Source organism: Eptatretus burgeri, chromosome 11, assembly GCF_056783735.1.
Source record: "Eptatretus burgeri isolate ZD-2024b chromosome 11, Ebu_testis_v1, whole genome shotgun sequence".
Taxonomy (NCBI): domain Eukaryota; kingdom Metazoa; phylum Chordata; class Myxini; order Myxiniformes; family Myxinidae; genus Eptatretus; species Eptatretus burgeri.
This window is the reverse complement of record NC_140971.1, coordinates 28,104,016-28,127,652: the sequence shown is the minus strand read 5'-3', so window position 1 is coordinate 28,127,652 and position 23,637 is coordinate 28,104,016. Positions and strand designations below refer to the sequence as shown.

Below are 23,637 nucleotides of genomic sequence, written 5' to 3'. Positions count from 1 at the left end.
AAGTGTCTGTAACTTAGCCCCACCTTTTCCCCCTTCATACATTCTTGAATGTCTCTCCTTGTATGAAATTTGCTCCCAGCAATAGCCAGTGAGCAGGACCCACAGCATGATCGTGGGGTCAGCTCAATGCCACCAGATGGGACAAGGACATGCCCGTATAAGGGCATCTGTCTGGCTGCGCTGTCCAATGAGCATTCCCAACAAGTGCTTCAATGAGCCCCGTGGGGATTATAAAAGTGTTGGCGTTGTGTGTGGCGGCCAGTGTCGATACACGTTGTTGAGTCTTCGGGGTCTGCATTTGTGTTGTTGGGTCTGTTTTCACGTCTTTGGTACCTGCTGCCAGTCTCCTCTCCACCTTAAACTTGGGGCTGCTGCTGCTGCATCCACTGCCGCTGGTCTTTGAGAGAGAGCGCCACCGCCAGCCAAGACCACACCAAACCGCTGTGCGGACTCTAACGGCCAACCAGGCTGATGGTGAACCCACGGCTTGCACAAGCAGTGCTCTGCAGATAGGTTATTTGTCTCGTCAGTACCCTGCTATGTCCCATGTTTACCCTGAGTGAAAGAGTAGGGTGTATTATCTCAGCCGTCATGATGTTTTGTTTTGTTTTTGGTGGTGGTGGGGGTGGGGGGGGGTAGTTTATATATTTATTCAATTGTGATAGACGTTGCATGGCCGTGCTTACTCCCCCTTTGCCTCCATTTTTTTCTCTGTTAATAAATACTCCTGTTTTGATAACTCGTGTGGTCATCGGGAACAGGCTCTATCGCGCTTAGAGAATTGGCTGATTAATCCTTAAATGGGCAGACTGGGTCTACGCTAACACGCCTCAAGCATAGAATGTCGACAAGCTTTGCTCGACGATTCTGCCACGGTCATTGCATTCAGAGATGCCAATTCTCGCCAAATTAACCCAGCGGACACAGAGATCTTTTCGTCCCATACCCACTGAGCGACGTGACGTTTGTTGAAGACCACATGACCTTAACACCATTTGCAGTTTCTTGGTCGTGTTTGATTCGTTTCCCCTTCGGCTTGTGTATTTTCTCCAGGCCGTACCATCGTTTTATCAACTCATCACATGGATGAAGCTGAGCTGTTGGGAGATCGCATTGCTATTGTGGCAGGAGGCCGGCTTCGTTGCCTTGGCTCTCCAATGTTCTTAAAGACTGCACTTGGTGGGGGTTATCATCTGACGATTGTGAAACGTGGGGCTACAGGGAGCAGCCATGGCAGTGGCCTGAGCAGCCTCGTGCGTCCCGACGGAGGCCAGGACCCCTCACTGCAGGTGAAAACAAACAGCCAGAAATGAGCAGAATGGAACAAAGTTAGATCGACATGAGATTGTTAGAATCCTATAAATGGAATGTTGTTTGGTGGTTTACCAACAATGTTGTGCTGAGACGAGACATTCTGATGCAGTCACTCAAAAACTTGTACATGGGCAAGTCTATATTCAAATTGAAATTAGAAACAACAAAGTGAAGTAGATCATAAAGACAGTCTGGATATGATGAGTAATGACTTGTTATTGTGGATGTGTATTGCAAAGGATGATCAACAGTCAGACACCAGTATGGATGAGGGCTTCGGAAGTGATGAATCTAACCCAGACACGATCGCAGGTGTGACATCTCGAGATCATCAATTATAAACACCTATCCTCTGTTCTGTTTTAAATCACTAAACTTTGGCAATTCATTGTTTTGTTTGTAATCTAAAAGTGAAAATGGGAAGATGTTCTTGTAGCTTGACAATCTACCTTCTAATCCTTCCACCTCCGATGACCCTAGATGTGGAAGCTGTAAGCCGCCTGGTGATTGGGCTGATCCCAGGTGCTCGACTTCTTGGAAGTCGTGGCCATGAGCTGAGCTATGCACTTCCAGCAGCTGCTTCACAAGGCCCTGCATTTGGCTTGCTGTTCAAGGAGCTGGATGATCGGCTGACGGAACTTGGAATTGCTAGTTATGGGTTGTCTCACGCAGGCTTAGAGGAGGTCAGCTCAGCCAAGATCACCCATCATTCTATTGCTCTGATGTTTACCAATATGTTCTACATGTCTGTAACAACAACCATATTCATTGCTTCCTATTTCTTTTTGCCTCCCCAAAATGACAGATATTTCTAAAAGTTGCTCAAGAACAAAACAAAGCCCCAGCAAGTGAGTCAATTTCTCATTATATTAGCTCTACCTTCTTGAACATAACCTCAACCCCTCATGCCTCCTTGATGCATCAATACCTTCCCTTTACCCGATACCATAGAGGAGCCAGAGATCCAGGAGGGTTGTGGGACAAGCAAGGCTGGGGCAGGTTGCTGTCCTCCTGGCCCTGTCAATGAGTGTGACATTGAAATGTCAGACTTGAATTGTGACCCAGGTAGATATCTCTTCTCATTGGCCTTGCTACTTGTCATCTTTCATGTTATGTAATTGCTTGTTTAACTTCTCTGCTTAAAAATTAATGCTCGTGATGATTCTGTTGCTTTGATGACTATAGAACGAAATATATGGCATAGACAAATACGGTACCTGGAGCTTAGCCTTCCTTAGCTGTAGGCTAAAGCTGGCTGGTAATGTCTATCCGGAGAGTCAATGTAGTTTTCGAGCTTGTAGATCAACAGTATATATGATTTTATCTGAAGACCGCTCCAAGAAAAATGTAGAGAACAACAGAAAGAACTTCATGTCGCATGTGTTGATCTCACCAAGGTTTTTGACCTGGTCAGCCACAGTGGTTTGTTTCTATTACTGGAATACCTTGGCTGTCCCCCTACTTTGTTCGATAAAGTCATTTCACAGTGGTATGCAGGCATGTGTTATCTTTGGCAAGGAGTCTGAACCATTCTATATTCTCAGTGGAGTAAAGCAGGGGTGTGCCTTGGCACCAACACTATTTGGAATCTTTTATTTTTTCCCCCTGTCTGTTGTCCTATGCAGTTAGTGGAATTAATGAGGATGTCTACATTCACACAAGATGTGATGGAAATCTCTTCAGTCTTGCTCACCTGAATCCCAGGACTAGAACAAGAACACTCCTCATCCATGAGCTGTTATTTGCTGACGATGCCGCCCTTGTTTCCTGTTCAGCCATCGGATTACAGGCAATTTTGATATTTTCTTGAAAGCATGTGACAAGTTTGGTGTCACTGTCAGCAAAAAGAAAACAGTGAAGATGTCACAGTGCAACAATGGGCCCCATCCCATTGAAACTACATGGCACAGAGTTGCAAGAGGTTGAACAGTTTGCTTACCTTGGCTCTTTACACACCAAGGCAATTCAGACAGGTGAAGAGATTTCAGCACATATTTCCAAATCTGCTGCAGCATTTGACAGCTTGCAAAAGAGAGCATGGAATAACAATAGCCTTACGACCAACACAAAGCCACACATATACCAAGCATGTGTTCTCGGTGTACTTCTGCATGCTGCTGAAATGTGGATTTTATATGTCAAGCAGGAGCCTTGGCTGAACTCTTTCAATCTCTGGTGCCTGCAAAAGATCCTTGGGGTTCACTGGCAAGACAACATTCCTGACTCAGGAGTTTTGACCTGGCTAAATCACTTTGTGTCATGGCGATGCTGAAGCGGCAAAGATTGCGATGGCTTGGACATATGGTCAGAGGCGGCGTTAGGAGCATGCAACCCATGCAATTGCATGGGACCCGAAACAACGGGGGCCCCCCCACACGACCGATCGTGGTTCACAATCTTTCGAGACGGGCTGCCCGAGGGTGGGTCTCACTTTGCCGACAAAACATAACTTGTGAGTGGTGATAAACACAGTGCGAAGGGAATGCTCCATCTCAAGGAAAGAAAGCACCGTCACGTAATGAATCGATTAAAAACATTTTCCTCTGATGTTTAACTAGACAGGACTATTACAAAATTAGGAGTGAGGTTATTATTAGTAGAGAAAGCAAGTGTAATAATCACTATATTTAATGTATACAAATGCAACAATAACTACAATAAAATTTGCATAATTACCTCTGCCACCGAAGGTGAAGGAGGTTATATTTTCACCCCTTTCTGTCTGTCTGTCTGCTTGTTTGTGTACAGGATATCTCAAAAAGTTGTGGATGGATCCGGATGAGATTTTGTGGACAGGTTGAGTGTGACAAGGACGAACTGATTAGATTTTGGTGAAGATCCGAATCCGGATCTGGATACGAGAATTTTTAAAGTGATTCTTCACCATTGAGAGATGGGGCCAAAAATGATATAGTTCTGTATAGCGTGATGTTTCAAAAATGTATTGGGCCCGATATGTTCTCGTGGATCAGGCATTACGGGGCGGAGGTATGCGCTCTACCGAGTACCCTTCTAGTTCCTCATGTTAATACATATCGATATTGTTTTACAAATCCACACTGCAATTTTTTGTACGACACAAAACACCCCTCATTAGTAAATGGACAAACCCATTCGCACAGCAGAACGTTGTGGTTTTTATATAATCAGAGCACCTGTCCCAAGGATGAAACAAAACTACCCCAGCACTACTGAAAAGAGAAAATAGCTCAACAATGGCAAAAAGGGTTGAAAATCAGCTGAAATTTACTTTTTTCATTGCACAAGCAGCAGAACCAGAAAAGGGTCCTCTTGCCTAGCACATGTGCTGGGTTGTGTTCCATGACCAATCGGCTTGCCAAGCGGCTGAGCTCGCAGGAAAGCACTCCAATGAAATGGTTGGTAAGGAACGGCTGGCTTGGCAAGTGATAGCAAGCTGATTGGTCATGGAACACTCCCCATAGATCAGCTTTTTGCATGAGTTTGTGTTTACGGCTGGCAGTGTCGGTGAGATTAGGTTACTGTTGTTGTAATCACATAAAATAATTTAATATTTACCTGTGGGAGCGACCATGGGAGATCACGTTATTAGGGTACCCTGTGAGTACAGGGTACCCTATTGTTTTTCTTCTGTTTATTAGGGCTTCAAGCATGGCTGAAGCTCTATTGAAATCGTTAGTATTATTATTAAAGGCGTTTTTATGTTCTACTGACCGATTTTGTGGCGGATCTGGAGGGAAAACTGTTGGATGAAATTGAACGAAACTTTACAGGATAATTACTCACCACCTGAAGTTTATACTATGAAACATTTGATGACGTAGGTCACGTGGTATGGTGGCCATATTGGATTTTATCCAAAACCTAAAAACATCTTCTCCAGAACAGATAACACGACAGCCTCAAACTTTTGCACACATTTGCATTGTTCCATGTTAATGTTAATTTGTTAATTTGGTTGAAATCGTTACATAATTCATATGATTTAAAATGATGCCGATTCGCCTCATTAAATATGCAAAATATGCAAATGAGAGTTGAAAAAATTTAATGACAAATTTAGATAGCACCTAAACAGGGGACTCCCAATATATTTATACTATGTCTGTATTTGACCCCAGTGAGCCCCCAGCGACCCCCAAAGTTGAAAATGACCCATTTTTGAAATGTCATAAAATGAAAACAACACTTGGATTAAATTCAATGAAACTTATCCATTTAATAACTCTCCACCTGAAGTTTATACTTTGAAAATTTTGATGACGTAGGTCACGTGGTATGGCGGCCATATTGGATTTTCTCCAAAACCTAAAAACATCTTCTCCAGAAGGGATAACCCAACAGCCTCAAGCTTTTGCACACATGTCTGATATTCCATGGGAATGTTAAGTTGTTAATTTGGTCAAAATCGTTATTTAATTTATATGATTTTAAATGATGCCGATTCGCCTCATTAAATATGCAAAATATGCAAATGAGTGTTGAAAAAATTTAATGACAGATTTAGATAGGACATAAGCAGGGGACTCCAAATATGTTTATACCATGTCTGGACTTGACCCCAGTGAGGCCCCAGAGCCCCCCAAAGTTTAAAATCACCCATTTTTGAAATGTCGTTAAATGAAAACAATGCTTTGATGAAATTCAATGAAACTTAATAGCTGAATAACTCTCCACTTGATGTTTATACTTTGAAAATTTTGATGACGTAGGTCACGTGGTATGGTGGCCATATTGGATTTTCTCCAAAACCTAAAAACATCTTCTTCTCCAGAAGGGATAACACGACAGCCTCAAACTTTTGCACACATTTGCGAGGTTCCATTGGAATGTTAAGTTGTTAATTTCGTCGAAATCGTTGCATAATTTATATGATTGAAATGATGCCGATTCGCCTCATTAAATATGCCAAATATGCAAATGAGAGTTGAAACAATTTAATGACAGATTCTGATAGGCCTTGAAGAGGGGATTCCAAATATGTTTACACTATGTCTGTATTTTACCCCAGTGAGGCCCCAGAGCCCCCCAAAGTTGAAAATCACCCATTTTGACATGTCGTAAAATGAAAACCAAAGAAGATAGACAAAAAGTGACCACACATTCTGGAAGATATTTTAACGTTCTACAAGTTCGCCATTTACATTAATATGCAAATGTGGAGTTATTGGACTTTTTTGGGGACTTGAAAATTTGTCCAGCCTCGATTTGTCCAATGTGAAGTTTCTTTCTCTATCATGTATTGCTATGGGCTTTTCAATCCTTCATTGATATAACATGAGGGACCCCGTAGCTGGGCCCCATTGCAGACTTGAACTAACTTTCTAACTCGGAAAACCCATATCATGTGACAGGGTGATAGTGTTAAAATGGAGGCACACCTTGAAGCCCGGGATTACTGGTTTACCAGTTTTAATTTATTCTTTATAATTTATTTATTCTTTATTATTATTATTCTTCCGCCGGCATTTTGCACCCTTTGTCGCTTCAAAAATCAATTTCTCTTGGACACTAAGTCCGATCGACAAGAAATTTTCACCATAGTATGTATCTTTTTTGATAGCACAACCACGTTATAATTATGACATTCATGGTCACGTGGTGCGGTCGCCATCTTGAAAAAAGCGATAAACTTTGGACATCTGTATCTCGGAAACCGTGCAATGGAAAACATTTTTCGTTTGATACATTTTACTAAGCTCCGTATGGGGAACACGTGTGATTTTTCGTGACGTCATAGGTGAAGCGATATACCGGTGAAAATTCGTCAGGTAGAATGCCGTATAGGAAAAATCTGAAATTTTTTGAGCGTCATCTACGCCAAAATTCATCGTCAAAAATGGTTTTTTTGACGTCATCGATGACAATTCGGCCGCGATCTTGTTTTTTAGTGTTTTTTTTTTATCTTCTTCTCCAGAAGGGCTGGACAGATTGAGGCGAAACTTTACAGATACATTCCCTAAGAGGTCCTTTCTCAAGTTTGTTAATTTCTTGTTGATAGGTTACAAGGTTTGGTGGCCATCTTGAAAAAACCCTAAAACCTTCAAACATCTTCTCCAGAAGCGCTGGTCCAATGAAGGCGAGATTTCAGAAATATATTCGTGACATGTATGCGATGTAAGTTTGTTAATTTCGAAGTGATAGGTCACATGGTTTGGCCGCCATGTTGGATTTAAGAAAAATATTAAATAATGTTTTCTCTGGAATTCCTTAAGCCATCGAAGCGGAAATTGGCACCTGCCTTCTCACATCAAGTCTGCATAGATAGCAAAAATATTTTACCTCAGAAGTCACATAGTTTGGTCGGCCATCTTGGATAGAAAAATACACCTTATCCGATTTACACGAAACTTCACACACTTGTTAGAGGTGACGATGGAAAGCAGAATTTAAATTTATGATATCTTCGGTCACATGGTTCGGCAGCCATCTTGGATTGAAAATGAATACATTTTAAAAATCTTCTTCTCCAGAAGGGCAAGACAGATTAAGACGAAACTTCACAGATATATTCCCCATGAGGTCCTTTCTCAAGTTTGTTAATTTCTTCTTGATCGGTCACATGGTTTGGCGGCCATCTTGAAAAAACCCTAAAATCCTGAAACATCTTCTTCTCCAGAAATGCTGGTCCAATGAAGGCGATATTTCACAACTGTATTCGGGACATGTATGCGATATAAGTTTGTTAATTTCGAATTGATGTCACATGGTTTGGCCACCATGTTGGATTTAAGAAAAATATTAAATAATGTTTTCTCTGGAACCGCTTAACCCAACGAATCGAAAATTTGCAATTGTCATCTACCATCGTGTATGCACGCGTGGTAAAATTATGACGTCACACGTCACATGGTTTGGCGGCCATCTTGGATAGAAAAACGCACCTTTACCGATTTAACACGAAACTTCACAAACGTGTTCCAATACCCAGTTGGAAGCAGAATATAAATTTGTGATGTCATAGGTCACATGGTTCGTCAGCCATCTTGGATTGAAAAATAATAACTTTAAACGTCTTTTTCTCTGAAACAGCAAAATAGATCCAGGCAAAACTCCACCACTATGACCGCCTCTCCATGATGAATAAAAAGTTCTCACCCCCTTTTGAGGTACGACACAAGGTTTGGCAGCCATAGTGGATTGAAGGAAAAATATTAATTAATGTTTACTCTGGAACTACTGTATCAATAAATGTGAATCATCAGCGATGTGATGGAACAGTCATGTGGAATGAAGGTTTGAAATTTCAACGGGATCGGGCCCAGGGTTTGGCAGCCATGTTGGGTTTAAGAAAAATATTAAATAATGTTTTCTCTGGAACTGCTTAATCTATCGAAGCGAAAATTTGCATTTATTATCTACCGTCGTGTATGCACACGTGGTAAAAATTATGCCGTCAAAAGTCACATGGTTTGGCCGCCATCTTGGATTGAAGGATAAATATTAATTAATGTTTACTCTGGAACCGCTGCTTCTATATATGCGAAACTTCATATTTGTAATTTAGCCGACATGTGAAACAAAAGTTTAAAATTTCAACCCGATTGGTCATGCGGTTTGGCAGCCAGAATTATTTAATTATTTGAATCTGGTAGCCAGTAATAACGAAATTGAACGCTTTGTGCTGCCCGGTTCAAAGCTCATCAGTCCCACGCCGTATCGAAGCAGGGCTGTATTTGTATCACTATTAAATAATGTTTTCTCTGGAACCACTTACCCGATCAAAGCGAAACTTTGTGACTGTCATCTGCAGAAAGTTCCATGTTGTATCAAAGGCGGACGTGTGGGTACCCGGTCATCACTGCCAGCAGTTATAAAGTGGCAGTTCTAGTTCTTTTTATTACTGCCAATTATTGTTATTAATATTATTATTAACCTCCGCCATCTTCGAAGATGGATGTAGGTTACTGTTTTCACCCCTTTCTGTTTGTTTGTTTGTTTGTTTGTGAACAGTATTACGGAAAAACTCCTCGACGGATTTCGATGAAACTTGGTGGGGGGGGTTAGGTATGGTCCAGGGATCATGCCATTAAATTTTGGACTTGGTCCCCCCCCCCCAAAAAAAATTTGTTGGAGAATTTTTTTTTTTTGCATTTCTGCATGTTTTAAGTGATTTCCAACCCCCCCAAAAAAACATTGTTACCCCCCCCCAAAAAATAGATAATTTTTTTTTTGCATTTCTACATGTTTTAAGTGATTTCCAACCCCTCTCCCAAAAAATTGTTACCCCCCCAAAAAAAATTTAGAGAAAAAAAATTTTTTTTTTTGCATTTCTAAATTTTTTAATTGATTTTCCCACCCCCCAAAAAAAAAAAAAAAATGTTGGAGAAAAGAACTATAACTGTCAGCACTGTTGACATGTTTAATGAATAAGATATAAGATTCACTTGAGTGACCCAGCAGTATTGGCGGCGGAGGTTTTGCACTCTCCCGAGTGCTCCCCCTCTAGTTAACCTCCGCCATCTTCGAAGATGGATGGAGGTTACTGTTTTCACCCCTTTCTGTTTGTTTGTTTGTTTGCGAACAGTATTACGGAAAAACACCTCGATGGATTTCGACGAAACTTGGTGGGGGGGTTAGGTATGGTCCAAGGATCATGCCATTAAATTTGGATTTGGTCCCCCCCTCCCAAAAAAAAAAATTGTTAGAGAAATTTTTTTTTTGCATTTATACATGTTTTAAGTGATTTCCAACCCCCCCCCAAAAAAATTCTTTTTTACCCCCTCCCCCCCAAAAAAAATAGAGAATTTTTTTTTGCATTTCTACATATTTTAAGTGATTTCCAACCCCCCCCCCAAAAAAATTGTTTGAGAAAAATTTTTTTTTTTGTATTTCTACATGTTTTAAGTGATTTCCAACCCCCCCAAAAAATTGCGAGAGAAAAAAAAATTTTGCAACTTTTTTTTCAACAACATTTCGATTTTTTTTTTTTTTGCATTTTTACATGTTTTAAGTGATTTCCAACCCCCCCGCCCCCCCAAAAATGTTGGAGAAAAGAACTACAACTCTCAGCACTGTTGACATCATATTTAATGAATAATATATAAGGTTCACTTGAGTGACCCAGCAGTATTGGCGGCGGAGGTTTTGCACTCTCTCGAGTGCTCCCCCTCTAGTTTTGCAATACTGTAATGTTAATATTATTATCAATACTGGTGTGGATTGGCTTTCTTTGTGTGCATCATTACATGTCGCTGCAGGTTCATAGCCATATTTGACCATGCCTGCTTTCTCCAGGAGTGAGGGAAGGGGGGCAATGGTGGTGTGGGTTATTGGAGGTGATGGTGGATTTGAGTTAGTAGGGGGTGAGGTCGGTGGTGCTGGGGGGATGGTGGCAGTGTGACCACTCCTCATTTTCATAAATGCCAAGGTGAGCCAATGAAAAATGCCAAGAATGCACAAGGTTTCGGAAAAGCGATGATAATAGAAAACCTACACGCCAAGAAAACCTATAGAAAACCAAGACGCCAAGGTGAATAACGAATAGCCAAGATCTTGTGAAAAAAGCCAAGGAGTGGTCACACGAGATGGTGGGGGTGGTCGGCCAAATATATTTTGTGCTCTGACTGAATGAATATATACTGGAAATCAAAAGTCAGAACCCAACACGTATAAATAAAAAGGAACTTCTTCTTCTTTCAGCTGCTCCCGTTAGGGGTCGCCACAGCCGATCATCCGTTATGATCCGCATACTGATTTGGCATAGGTTTTACGCCGGATGCCCTTCCTGACGCAACCCTGGTCGCCTCTTACAACACAGGGATAAGGATTGGGTTTCACCATGATTCCGGGCTGCCCTACACCCTCTCATAGCGCGGCCCAGCGCAGAGCTCCCGTCCTCAAGCGATCCTCCGAGTATCCGGATTACAGGCGCACGCCACTATGCCCGGTGTAGTGGAACTGTGAGCACAAATTTATTTTAATTTTAAATTATCAGTTGGAGCTGGATGGTGAAGACAACATGATATCAAAAACTGGACAAGAAAGTCAAAATGCCAGCCGTACAGAGCAGACTTGGCCCCCAATACACCACCTCCCTTGGAATTCCGGCTAGGTTTTTACGTCGTATATTTTCTTTTGCCCATATCTCGATCTCGATCTCGATTAATCAAGTCAAAGTAACAAAAAAATTTGCGCTGATGAATCCAACTAAGTCACGAATGTGTTTCTGAGGTTGGCTTTATATATAAACAACATGGTGGAATTTGTTTTAAAACAGTTGAAGAAGAAGAAGACGAATACGTTTTGGCCACAAATAAACATACATACATACATACATACATACATACATACATACATTCATAACCATATATGTTTGCTCCATTATAATAAGATGCTATAATCATTATTCTTGTCATTACTTTTGTCATTTGAAGTGGCTTTAGAAAAAATGCTACGATAAGGTGGAACAACACTCAAGCTGCTATATGTACACATTTCCAACATGTAAAAAGACAATAAAACACAGGAATTCCTCCAGATTTTTTTGCAGTCAAGTCTAAAGCAACGTAGGTGAAGCGAGTGTGAAAATAACATCGAGCCCTCTTACTCGTGATACAATTGAGGGTTCTGAAATGTCACTCGTAATACCCTCTCCCACCACCACATGGTACACATTTACGAAGATAATTTGCGTTGCCCCACCTTCAGAACTCCTGGTGAGGGGGCCAATGAAGTCGCTACAGCATTTGCCTTATGACCCGTCGTCCCCTTGGCAAGTTTTTAATTGGTTGAGATTGCATAAGTGACGACCGAATACATCGACGTCAGACAGACGGACATCAGTTTGTGTATTTTAGTGTGATGGCAGATTGACAGGATTCAGAGGGGCCCCACTGCGCCACTATTGCATTTAGCGTGGGGTTCCCAAATGACTAATGCCACCTCTGCATATGGTTCGTATGGATGACAAGCATCTGCCCAAATCGATCCTTTATGAAGTTCTACATGAGGGCATCAATATAATTTGAAGGCCAAAGCTTCACTTCAAAGATCTGCATCAACAGGACTTGACGGACTATAACCTGTTGGAAAAGTCATGCGAAGCTACAGCGCTGGACAGATAAGAGTGGAGGAAGAGCGTAAATGCGGAGTTCTATCCTTTGAGACAAGGCGAGTTGAAAAGGCAAAGCAAAAGAGAGAGAGAGAGGAGAAAAACAACATTTCAGCTGGATTCTAGCTCCCGCTTTGAATGCCTCAACTGTAGTAGTTAGTGTGTGTCACATATTGGCCTCTTTTCACATATGAGGACACACCAAACATGGGACTAAAAAAAAAAACATCAAAATTGATGTTGTGCCTATTATGATGGTGAAAGAATAACTTTGTTCAAATTTAGACTCAAAAGCATTCTTAGCCTAAGTACTTGAAGCCAGTAGTTCCTACCTCGGTCTAATCTAATCCAAAGCACGAGTTATACTAGTACTCAAATAATTTGTAGTTGGGAGAATCCATCATCACTGAAATTCCAAGAAACACAACCAAGTTGAGGTTTATGCTTTTTTCTTTTTTTTAAACCACACAACCAAAAACCAACTGGTGCAAGCTACTATGTGGTTAAAACATTGCATTTTTAACCTCCGCCATCTTCAAAGATGGATGGAGGTTACTGTTTTCACCCCTTTCTGTTTGTTTGTTTGTTTGTTTGTTTGTGAACTGTATTACGGAAAAACTCCTCGACGGATTTTGACGAAACTTGGTGGTGGGGGGGGGGGGTTAGGTATGGTACAAGGATCATGCCATTAAATTTTGGACTTGGTCGCCCCCCCTTCCCAAAAAAAGAAATTGTTAGAGAAATATATATATATTTTTTGCATTTCTTCATGTTTTAAGCGATTTCCAACCTCCCCCCCCCCAAGTTTTTTTTTACCCCCCCCCCCAAAAAATAGAGAAAATGTTTTTTGTTTTTTTGCATTTCTACATGTTTTAAGTGATTTCCAACCCCTCCCAAAAAAATTGTTACCCCCCCCCAAAAAGAAATTGTTAGAGAAATTTTTTTTTGCATTTCTACATGTTTTAAGTGATTTCCAACCCCCCAAAAAAATTGTTACCCCCCCAAAAATAAAGAATTTTTTTTTTGCATTTCTACATGTTTTAAGTGATTTCCAACCCCCCCAAAAAAATTGTTAGAGAATTTTTTTTTTTTTTGCATTTCTACATGTTTTAAGTGATTTCCAACCCCCCCCAAAAAATTGTTTGAGAAAATTTTTTTTTTTTGCATTTTTACATGTTTTAAGTGATTTCCAACCCCCCCTCCCCAAAAAAAAATGTTGGAGAAAAGAACTATAACTCTCAGCACTGTTGACATATTTAATGAATAAGATATAAGGTTCACTTGAGTGACCCAGCAGTATTGGCGGCGGAGGTTTTGCACTCTCCCGAGTGCTCCCCTCTAGTTCGTCCTGTTTTTGTCTGTTACGTCCTAATCCATTCATCGTGCCAGCTCTTCTATGGATGGATGTAGATTGTGGATCTTCGAAGATGGATGTAGGTTACTGTTTTCACCCCTTTCTGTTTGTTTGTTTGTTTGTTTGTGAACAGTATTACGGAAAAACTCGACGGATTTCGATGAAACTTGGTGGGGGGGGGGTTAGGTATGGTCCAGGGATCATGCCATTAAATTTTGGACTTGGTCCCCCCCCCAAAAAAATTTAGAGAAAAAAAAATTTTTTTTTTGCATTTCTACATGTTTTAAGTGATTTTCCCCCCCCCCCCCAAAAAAAAATGTTGGAGAAAAGAACTATAACTGTCAGCACTGTTGACATATTTAATGAATAAGATAAGATTCACTTGAGTGACCCAGCAGTATTGGCGGCGGAGGTTTTGCACTCTCCCGAGTGCTCCCCCTCTAGTTTTTTTAATGTAACCTTTTCTTCCAATTTCAGTGCTTAACCCTACCATTGTATCGATAACATTTTGCATTGGTCAATCTGTAATCTTCATTCCACATCTTTTAGAATTGGGGGAGCTGTGCTCTGGCGAAGGTCTGGCTGGAGGGGCTGCCTCAGACCAGCTTACTGGCTGGGCCCTGCTGGGCCAGCAGCTGTCAGCCCTGCTTTGGAAAAGGCTGCAGCATGCCCGCCGCTCACCAAAACACGTTCTGGCGCAGGTATGCCCACCTGTGCATACACATTCGGAGGCTGGTTCTCTTGCTCGGAAACATACTTTTATACAGATAGTGAGGCTCATTGAAGAGCAGAATAACAGGGAGAAAAGGGTCAAAAGAAACAGTGGGGTGAAAGAAAAAAACAGGACAAGAATGTGCAGATGCACCACAACAAGAAGAGGGGGGAGATACCTGAAAGGGAGACAGGGTGGGGGTGGTTAATCTCAAAGTAATGGTTGAGCCAATGAGGTGGTGGGGAGGCGAGGGGGGGGGGCATCAGACTTATGAAATCCTTAAAGTAGAGCCTGATACAAGACTCGGGCAAAGTTCCAAACGCGAGAGAAGAGTGAGTGGAGCAAACGTTGTTTTCTCTTGGGGATGGTCACAAGGTAAGGGATTCTGGTAAAATGCACGTGACTTGGAGTGGCAGGCATTTTTCAGATAGGTGAAGAAGACAGGAGGTACAAGTCCTGTATTGTGCCAGTAAAAGACTGGATGGCCACCAAACATACCTTTGAGAAACAACAAGCTGTCATGATTCTTCATATTGGGTTAAAAATGACAGCATGCTTTAAACATTGGAAAGGGCAAACAGTGTTTATTTCACTAGTTTGTCTTTGGGCTGGCAGGATGGCCAAGAGGTACGCAGACGCTCCTCTAAGCTGTCTAGCCAGGGTTTGAATCCCAACCCAGCTATAAACTGTCATCCCAATGTTTCACAGGTAGGATGATTTATGAACGTGTGTCGTTCTTCGGATGGGTGTTAAACTGGGCGTCCCATTTGCTGGCATTAGTTGGTGGACGTTAAAGAACTCATGGTGTCCTTCGTGAAGAGTAGTTGAGCCATCACCGGCACCATGAACAAATTCCAAATTTCTGCTCTAATTACTGCCGGAAAAGCAATGGCAAACCACCCACTATAACCTTTTACAGGAAACTGCTTTGGCAGCACCGACAGTCTGTAAAAGAGTATGGTACATCAAAAGCTCTGTAGCAGAGTATGATGCATAAAAATCAGAATCAGAAGTTTATCTTCAGTCAAGTAATGTTTTTTTTGTTTGTTTGTTTGGTTTTGCAGGTGGTTCTTCCAGCCTTTTTTGTGTGCCTTGCCCTGTTGTTTACATTGCTAATCCCGCCATTTGGCAAATACCCGGAGCTGGAGCTACAACCCTGGATGTATGGCAAACAGCGCACGTTTGTGAGGTATGCATCACCCTCATCCGCAAGGTGTTTCATGTATTCTGGATTAAGGAAGTTTGCAATTAAACAAATCATGAATTATCCAGAGAATAGTATTTGTTTGCTATCTTGTCAAATAAACCTCCAATTCTATAGTTGGCAATAGAGTCATACCTCGCACGATTGTCCAATGGTTTCCTAATTAGGCAGTTGACTTGTTTGAATTGCTATTGGACACCGAGGATCGCGAAATGGAAAGCCTACTGTCTTAACGTATTGAAGCCCCCTCCTCTCCACTTTTTCCCATCAACCCTCATCATCTCTTCCTCACCAACTTGTTTTCTCCCATAAACCCTATTATTGATCTAGTAACGATGCAGTGGGAGATGCAGAGACCATCCGGTTGTACGATGCACTGATCAATGGGCCTGGTTTTGGCACTCGCTGCATGGATTCCAACCCTATCTCGTGAGCACTATCTCATCGTTAATTTGTATTAGCCAATGAGTTTTGACCTTTACTCGGCCTTCATGCTCTCATTACATTTTCTTGTTCTCTTACCTTTGCTTTCAATCCTGATAATTTGTTGCCCAGGGACCTTCCATGCCCACATAGTCGCACTGATTGGACTGAAAACCCAACCTTCGGCAACCATAGCCAGGCTATGAATGACTCGCCATCATGCCAGTGCAGTACTCCACAGCGTCGGTCCATGCTGCCTGTGTGCCCTCCTGGTGCGGGGGGATCCCCACCAATTCAGGTGCCTCTCATATACTAAGCTCCTCCAAATAATAACAGGCTAATTGACAATATATTGAGATTGTTTACTGTAATAGATAATATAATGCTTAATTTTATCGTTATTTTATGGCCTTGGTACATTTGAGAGTGTGATGCGTCATTTGATGACAAATACACTTTCCGGCATGATTCTCTGACATGACATGCTTCATTGATAGATTGCACACCATAGCACCCAGCATGCTTTTCAACTTGAAATGTGCTACCACGTAAGCCTGGTGTTAGATCTTAGTGGCTAAAGATCTTAGGGTCTTGAGGTTTAGCCACTTGTTCACCATTTAATTAACACCAGGTTGGGGTTGACTCAGCCTGTCATCCTTTCAAGGTCGGCGAAATTAGTACCAGTGTTCTGGGAATGGAGGGCACTCCATCAGCGGCATAGCCGCACCCCAGAAAATGATGCAACCAGCAGCGACAGGCTGCACACGATAGCTAGCTATGTGCTTTCACCACATCTTGTTTTGAATACCGAACATGGAGAACATCCGGTGAGGTGACGTACATGAATCGATTGATAATTTTGCAAATATGTGTCATCACAATGAAAATGTGCTTCCTTGAGACACTCCTTGTTTCGTTCCTCTGCTGATATTGCCGATGGTAGCTCAGAAAGGATGAGTTTGATCACATAACATTCAAGGTACGTTGAGTTCTCAGGATGGGATATTTATTGGTAACCCTAGAGCCCCATTTTATTTTTCGCTCATAATAAACGTACATGTAGTCTTGTATGCCATATAGTTTCATTAACCAAGCTTGGTGTTGGTTTAATGGTGAAGGCGGCAGGCTTAATATCTTAGACTCATGAGTTAGAGCCCCTGTCGTCCTGCTATAAATAACACCATATGGATTGACTCTGCCTGTCATCCTCCTGAAGTCGGCAACATGAGTACCATCTTACTGGGGAGAAAGCAGTTCCAGTATCCTGCATCAGAGTGGTGACCCATTCAGGGCTGTGCCCCTAATCAAAGAAAAACTGCGCCTCGCCAGCCCTATGCATCTGAGGACGTGAAAGGAGGGGTTATTTTTCTTCATTAACATAACGCCGTTTTGGAGTATCCTCCAGAAGTTTGCTACGACATACTTTTATAGATCTTATTAAAATAGAGCATTAAGGTTTCATCAAATTTGTTTTTTTTAATGCAAAGGTGCCAATGCCATGTAAATCCACAAAGTGCACAGTGGCCGTATACGTCAAAGGTGCACCCTCATATTGAACAGGAGCCAAATGGATGCCTAATTTGAAGCATAGACGTGAGTCCCTTGAACATGATCCCAGATCAGGTGTTTGGCAGATGTCACTAACCTACATACTGTTGCCCAGTCCGAAACATTCATCATGGAGGATTCCAGTGACTACTCTGACGACCTAGCACCCAGTGGCTACGGTCTGTTTCGATTGGAACTAACTGAAGCAACCGCTACATGGCTGAAGGAGCAATCTGAAAACTTTATTGTATTGGCAAACAATTTTATGAAAAAGAAATGCAGCAAATGTTCTCTTGTGACATTTGTCCTTCAATAAAATTGTATCGAAGTCGAGGGACATTGTATTGAAAAATAAATAAAAGTTGGCATCCCTTTGATTCATTCTCAGAATGTTTTGAATGCCCCTTGTTTACTCTTATCATATGATTTGCCCAGAATATTCAGAATGCTACAGCAAGAACTGTGATATACTATGAACAGCATGTCACCATAGCCTTATCGGCATCGTACCATTGTGCTCTCAATCTACCATGGCCTTAGTGTATCTGCATAAGGACGGAAATTATGAAGAGGCAATCGCCGACGATAGCAATTACCTGTTGGTAATGCTCAGGTCCTCATTCTTACTTCGGGTTGACAGGATGGCCTCGAGTATGCACACTTGCCTCTGAGCTGTTTAGCCTGGGTTCGAATCTCAGCCCAGCTTTTAAAATGTCACCCTAGTGTCTCGTGGGTAAGGTCATTCATCATTGTGTGTGCCGTCCCTCGGACGGACGTTAAACTGGGCATCCTGTGTGCCAGCATTATTTGGTGGAAATCAAAGATCCCATGGTGTCCTTCGTGAAAAAGTGATGAGCTATCACCGCCATGGCCAAATTCCAAATTCCTGCTCTAACTAACAGAGGGCATTCCAACAGCTGCACATTCAACCAATGATGCTACTTGCAGCCATGTGCTGCATACAAAAGAAGAAGAAACCTTACTCCGAGATTATTGCTTTTGTTTGTGATGCCTCGTGTTTTTTTATCTATCCTCAGAATGAACTACTTCAACTTCAACGTTGTTTTAATCTGCATATGCATGAGAAATTGCCTTCTGGAACTTAATAAGTATCATGTGTGGTACAAATGTTAGGTTAACAGATGGACTGGGTAAGAGTTGAGTCTCACTCATGGTATAAAGCTCAGCTTTGCTAACAGTGCTGGGTCATACTGTGTCCGTGTGTCAGCGGGTTCAAGATTCCGGAGAGGTGCTGGAGGAGTTATCGGGCAGGAACATTTCAGACTACCTTGTGAAGATCTATCCCCAGGCAATTCGTGAGAGGTCAGCACTATTCCTTGCCCTTTGTCCACCGTTGCCCAAACGGCTTTTTATTTATATGACTGTACCCGATCCCTTGCACTATGATCTCATAACTCGCCACTTCTGCTCTCCTGTTGCAGACTAAAGAGCAAGTTCTGGGTGAATGAAGTAAGGTGAGTCCTTATTTCACGGACTTTATACAAATCGCTTTGACTCGCCTTCATTTTGGTAAATCATTGAACATTAAAATAACAAAAAAAACCTTTCTTTTTATCTCAAGGAGTTTGTGCATTTGTTGGAGATTTTAATTCGACTGTGGATTATTGAGTTTATTTTAGGTCTTGGAGAACGGCTCCTTGTCCTAAAGTGAGTTATTTTTAACCTGGAAGCTCTGAGCCCTTTGCTTTCTCATTGCTCTACATGCGATTCATGTGAACTGGTGCTGTGTGTAGGTATGGTGGCTTGTCAATGGGCATCAAGAACCCACTAGTCCACATGAATATTGAGGACGTTCCAAAATTCATCACACCAATTGCTTCGGTGCTGGGTGTGAAGGTTCGTGTCAATGTTTTCCAGCTTTTACACAATTTTCAAATTTCTCTTATATATATACACAAACAGACTGGGTGGGAACAACTGCACAGCCAACTAGCAAATGTTGGTAAACTCAACAATGAGGAAACTTGTTCACTAGATTGTACAGAGCAAGCACCATGTGACCTAGATCTCTCGTTGGGATCAATGCTGTTCTTTGTCCTTCAGAGACAAAATATGCGCGTGGTTATCCGAGGTATGGAGGAGCTCATTGACTTCCTTGGCCCAAAGAATAACATAAAGGTAAAATTATCACACCCCGACGTGCTGGTGGTAATTTGTACTTCACTGATGTCTTAAGGATTTTTATTCAATCGTTCCTTTCTATTCCCCTTCAATATATATATTTTTGTCACCAGGTATGGTTTAATAACAAGGGCTGGCATGCTGTCACATCATTCCTCAATGTGGCACACAATGCAGTGCTACGTGCTTCCTTGCCACCATCAGCTTCGCCTGGAAAGTTTGGCCTAACAGCGCATAACTACCCACTGAACCTCACCCGGCAACAGCTGGCTGAAGTCATGCTGTAAGGCTCACCTGCATGCTCACCTGCCCCTTTGCTCACAAAACACGGTATCACTTCACCACTTTGAATTATCTTTTTCTTCCACTGGGCATTCTCAGATTGACAACATCTGTGGACGTGTTGGTCTCCGTGTGCGTCATATTCGCGATGTCCTTTGTACCTGCTGGTTTTGTGGTCTACCTCATCCAGGAGCGTCGCTCTAAGGCCAAGCACCTGCAGCTTCTCAGCGGTCTCAATCCCATGGCTTACTGGCTTGCCAATTTTGCTTGGGATATGGTCAGTCATCAGATGGGCCTGGCACTTCAACATACATCAGTTGTTCACCTTCACATTGCTGTCGTATTCCTTTCGCTCGCTCTTCTCATCGCATCCCTCCTTACTGATCAGAACTTGTCCCTCTTGTTTTTTTTTCATCCACACATTACGTTTCAAACTCTGTTTCCCTCACATCACTCCTTGCTCACCTTTTGCTTCTCTATTCCTGATACCTGTTTGCTTTTTTACTCCGATGAAGGGCCAAATGTCCAAAATGTCAACTTCTCCCTGCTTCCCACTGTGGATAGCATACCTCAACGTTCTGTTGATTCCATTCACTGTTCTACCTCTCCTCCATTGCAGAACGACACTAGCCTTCATAATTAAGACTCATTTTCACATTCTATCTTTAATGCTATTTACATATCCTGCCCCTTTTGTATTCCAAGTAACTTTAGTTGTGTTGTTCTTTTTGCTTGCACAGCTTTCGATGTGTAAGATTGCTTTTGAAAAACAGTTTAACTTGTGGTTAACTCTGACTCGCTTTCCTTGTGTTTGGGCAGATGAACTACATGGTGCCTGCACTGCTGGTTGTTGTCATATTCCTGTGCTTCCAGCAAACAGCCTACACATCTGCTGCTAACCTTCCTGCATTAATTATCCTGCTGATACTCTATGGGTGAGGGTAATGCTACTTTCTTATCTCAAGTAGTTTGGAGACTCACAAAAGATAACTGTGAGCAACAAGTCACTGTGTGCATCAGAACAATAGGTTCACTCTATAAGCTCATGTGTCATTGTCTTCATCAGCTGGGCGATCACACCACTCATGTATCCAGCCTCGTTCGTGTTCCGTGTACCCAGCACCGCATATGTGGCCCTCACCTGTGCCAACCTCTTTATCGGTATTAATGGCAGCCTGGCCACGTTCATCTTGGAAGTTTTTGAGGAAGACCAGGTTTGACTTACTTCATGTCGACTACCTCCTTCATTAAGTTTTCTTATCTCTTTTATTTCCTTTCCTTCCTTACCTGCCTCAAACCTTTACCTTCCCAGACTTCATTTTACCACTGTAGCTTTCCAACTCGATTTACTATGATTATCTTCGGCCCCGATGTGCAGAATTTGAAGAGCATCAATACGGTGCTGAAGCAGATATTCCTGCTCTTTCCACATTTCTGTCTGGGGCGTGGCCTCATGGACATGGTGAAACACCAGGCACTTGCCGATGCACTCTCTAGATTTGGTAACGACACGCATACTGCACACATGTTTGTTACCATGTCCGTTTTCTTTACCACATTTCACATGCTCAATTGGTGTATCACATTGGTAGGTGAGCAGAGGATCGTGAATCCTCTGAGCTGGGATGTTGCAGGTCGGAATGCCTGCGCCATGGCAGTGGAAGGTGTCGTGTTCTTCTTCATCAACCTTCTGGTCCAACACCGTTATGCCCTACGCTATCAGTATGTGCAGCATGACAACAGTCTACCACACTGTAACATTCCAATAAAAGCATTATGGTATTTCCTGGCATGGTTAAGGTGTTCTTTTTGGTGTGATCAATATTTTCGTACGGAGGCTCCATTTTGATGCCAACCGTCTCGTCAATTCTGAAATGTTTTTCATTGTATCCAGGCCTCGACGTGTAGCCCTGAAACCGATTGAAGCTGAAGATGAAGATGTCGCTCGAGAGAGGATGCGAGTTACTAGCGGTGACATCAGTGATGTCGTGGTTCTCAGCAATCTAACCAAGGTACGACCTGAAATGATCCTCAGTGAATTCAAGTTGGTCTCACCTTGCTACAAATCGCCTTGCATTCAAAGCAACTTCAACCCCAAACTACACTTTATCAATGAAAATCGCACTTCACTTTCTCTCATTATCTCCACCCTTCCAACGCTTGGCAGACCTACTCCGGGAAGAAAAAGCCCGCCGTCGACCGTGTATGCGTTGGAATTCCTCGTGGGGAGGTACGGTTACAGCACATACCCGATTCCCTTTTCATGATATGCTGGTCCTGCCTATTTACCTGCCGAGTCATCGACACTTTGCTCGATTGCACGCCTATCACCCTAATCTTTACACAAAATGTGATCTCAACATACTGTCGTAATTTTATTGATATATTTGGTGTAATCTCTGGCTTTGCCTCTCCTAGTGCTTTGGCCTACTTGGTGTGAATGGAGCTGGTAAAACAACTACTTTCAAGATGCTTACAGGCGACACACCAATAAGCTCTGGGCATGCCTTCCTCAACAACCACAGGTTGGCATGGGATGTGAAGGCTTTTATTTCTGAGGCTCATCAGCTTGTAAGCTAATCTGACCTCAATTTTCAATTACACCTTAGAGTAATGCATCGCAATGAAGGTTACGCGTGGGTGCAAGCAAGGGGCAGCTGAGATTAGCATTTGCCAATGAACACAACAATTGTGTTGCATCACAGAGTACGTTTCTTCAAAAAGAAAGCTACTGCCACCACTTTTATCACAAAAAACAAGCAAGCCTGTCGGCCTCGGCCCCACTTTTTGTTGCGTTGTTTCTAGCTATAATTTTTTTTTTTAGAAATTTTAGGGACCGGGAAGGCTGAGGCGGCAGATAGGTACAAGAAAGCTGTATTGATGTCACTTGCTAGGAACCAATCACAGTGCTCCTAGCCTCGCACAGCCAATCAGCAGCTTCTTGTGACTTGGCACCGAATCACGAGAAGCAGCCTCGGTGGTGTCATGTTTCGGTTGAATTCCGGCCGAGTTATATTAACGACTGAAAAATTCCAAAAAAATAATACGAACATGGTACGTGCTGCTTCCTTGCTTGGCATTCAGCATTTAAAGGGATAGAACATGGACAAACAACCATAGGTTATTAATAAGAGTGCAAGCTTTGATAGGCCTTGTGGCCTCTTCCTGTGTCGAAGTTCCTTGAAAAGGAACTCCTGTTATTGTTTAGCATAGTTCATACTTGCTTTGTCTGAGCATTTATCGATGTGAATTATAAAAATGTTTTTGCCCAAATCAAATTTTCCTTGACCCTGCACTACCGGGGTCCTTCGTGATTAATATGGTATCATTTTTAATTTTGCGTAATGTGTAGGTTGTGATGAGATGAAAAAAAAATGACACACAAACAACTGCATGTTGTTATAAGACTATCTTGCTATTACCTCCGTACTCCGATTCTCATCTGGATGGTAAATGAGCGATGGTACCTATTGATGGCTTGTTTGTAACAGGATAATTTATGGGAAAAGTGGACACAGTAGCTTTCTGTTTTGAGGAAATGTGTGTGTGTGTATGTGTTTATCTGTCTGTCTCAGAAATAGTGCCACCTTTGATGGTAGCCAGTATTACAAAGCATCTTCCTTTAT

General features: G+C 42.2%; 1 protein-coding gene across 2 annotated transcripts in view; it reads left to right on the top strand.

The window, feature by feature from the left end:
• The window catches only part of LOC147016743 (phospholipid-transporting ATPase ABCA1-like), an 82,850-nt gene that overhangs the window by 53,684 nt on the left and 5,529 nt on the right, over positions 1-23,637 (top strand). For both annotated transcript variants that reach the window (XM_085845695.1, XM_085845694.1), the window contains exons 23-44: positions 1,054-1,289; positions 1,554-1,626; positions 1,795-1,997; positions 2,120-2,162; positions 2,266-2,379; positions 14,250-14,401; positions 15,477-15,601; positions 15,947-16,045; positions 16,172-16,337; positions 18,816-18,910; positions 19,030-19,062; positions 19,342-19,444; positions 19,652-19,726; positions 19,843-20,012; positions 20,111-20,288; positions 20,831-20,946; positions 21,078-21,225; positions 21,390-21,513; positions 21,604-21,733; positions 21,906-22,023; positions 22,179-22,241; positions 22,430-22,536. In XM_085845695.1, the coding sequence (XP_085701821.1) occupies positions 1,054-1,289; positions 1,554-1,626; positions 1,795-1,997; positions 2,120-2,162; positions 2,266-2,379; positions 14,250-14,401; positions 15,477-15,601; positions 15,947-16,045; positions 16,172-16,337; positions 18,816-18,910; positions 19,030-19,062; positions 19,342-19,444; positions 19,652-19,726; positions 19,843-20,012; positions 20,111-20,288; positions 20,831-20,946; positions 21,078-21,225; positions 21,390-21,513; positions 21,604-21,733; positions 21,906-22,023; positions 22,179-22,241; positions 22,430-22,536 (2,671 nt within the window). The remainder of the gene's footprint in view (positions 1-1,053; positions 1,290-1,553; positions 1,627-1,794; positions 1,998-2,119; positions 2,163-2,265; positions 2,380-14,249; positions 14,402-15,476; positions 15,602-15,946; positions 16,046-16,171; positions 16,338-18,815; positions 18,911-19,029; positions 19,063-19,341; positions 19,445-19,651; positions 19,727-19,842; positions 20,013-20,110; positions 20,289-20,830; positions 20,947-21,077; positions 21,226-21,389; positions 21,514-21,603; positions 21,734-21,905; positions 22,024-22,178; positions 22,242-22,429; positions 22,537-23,637) is intronic.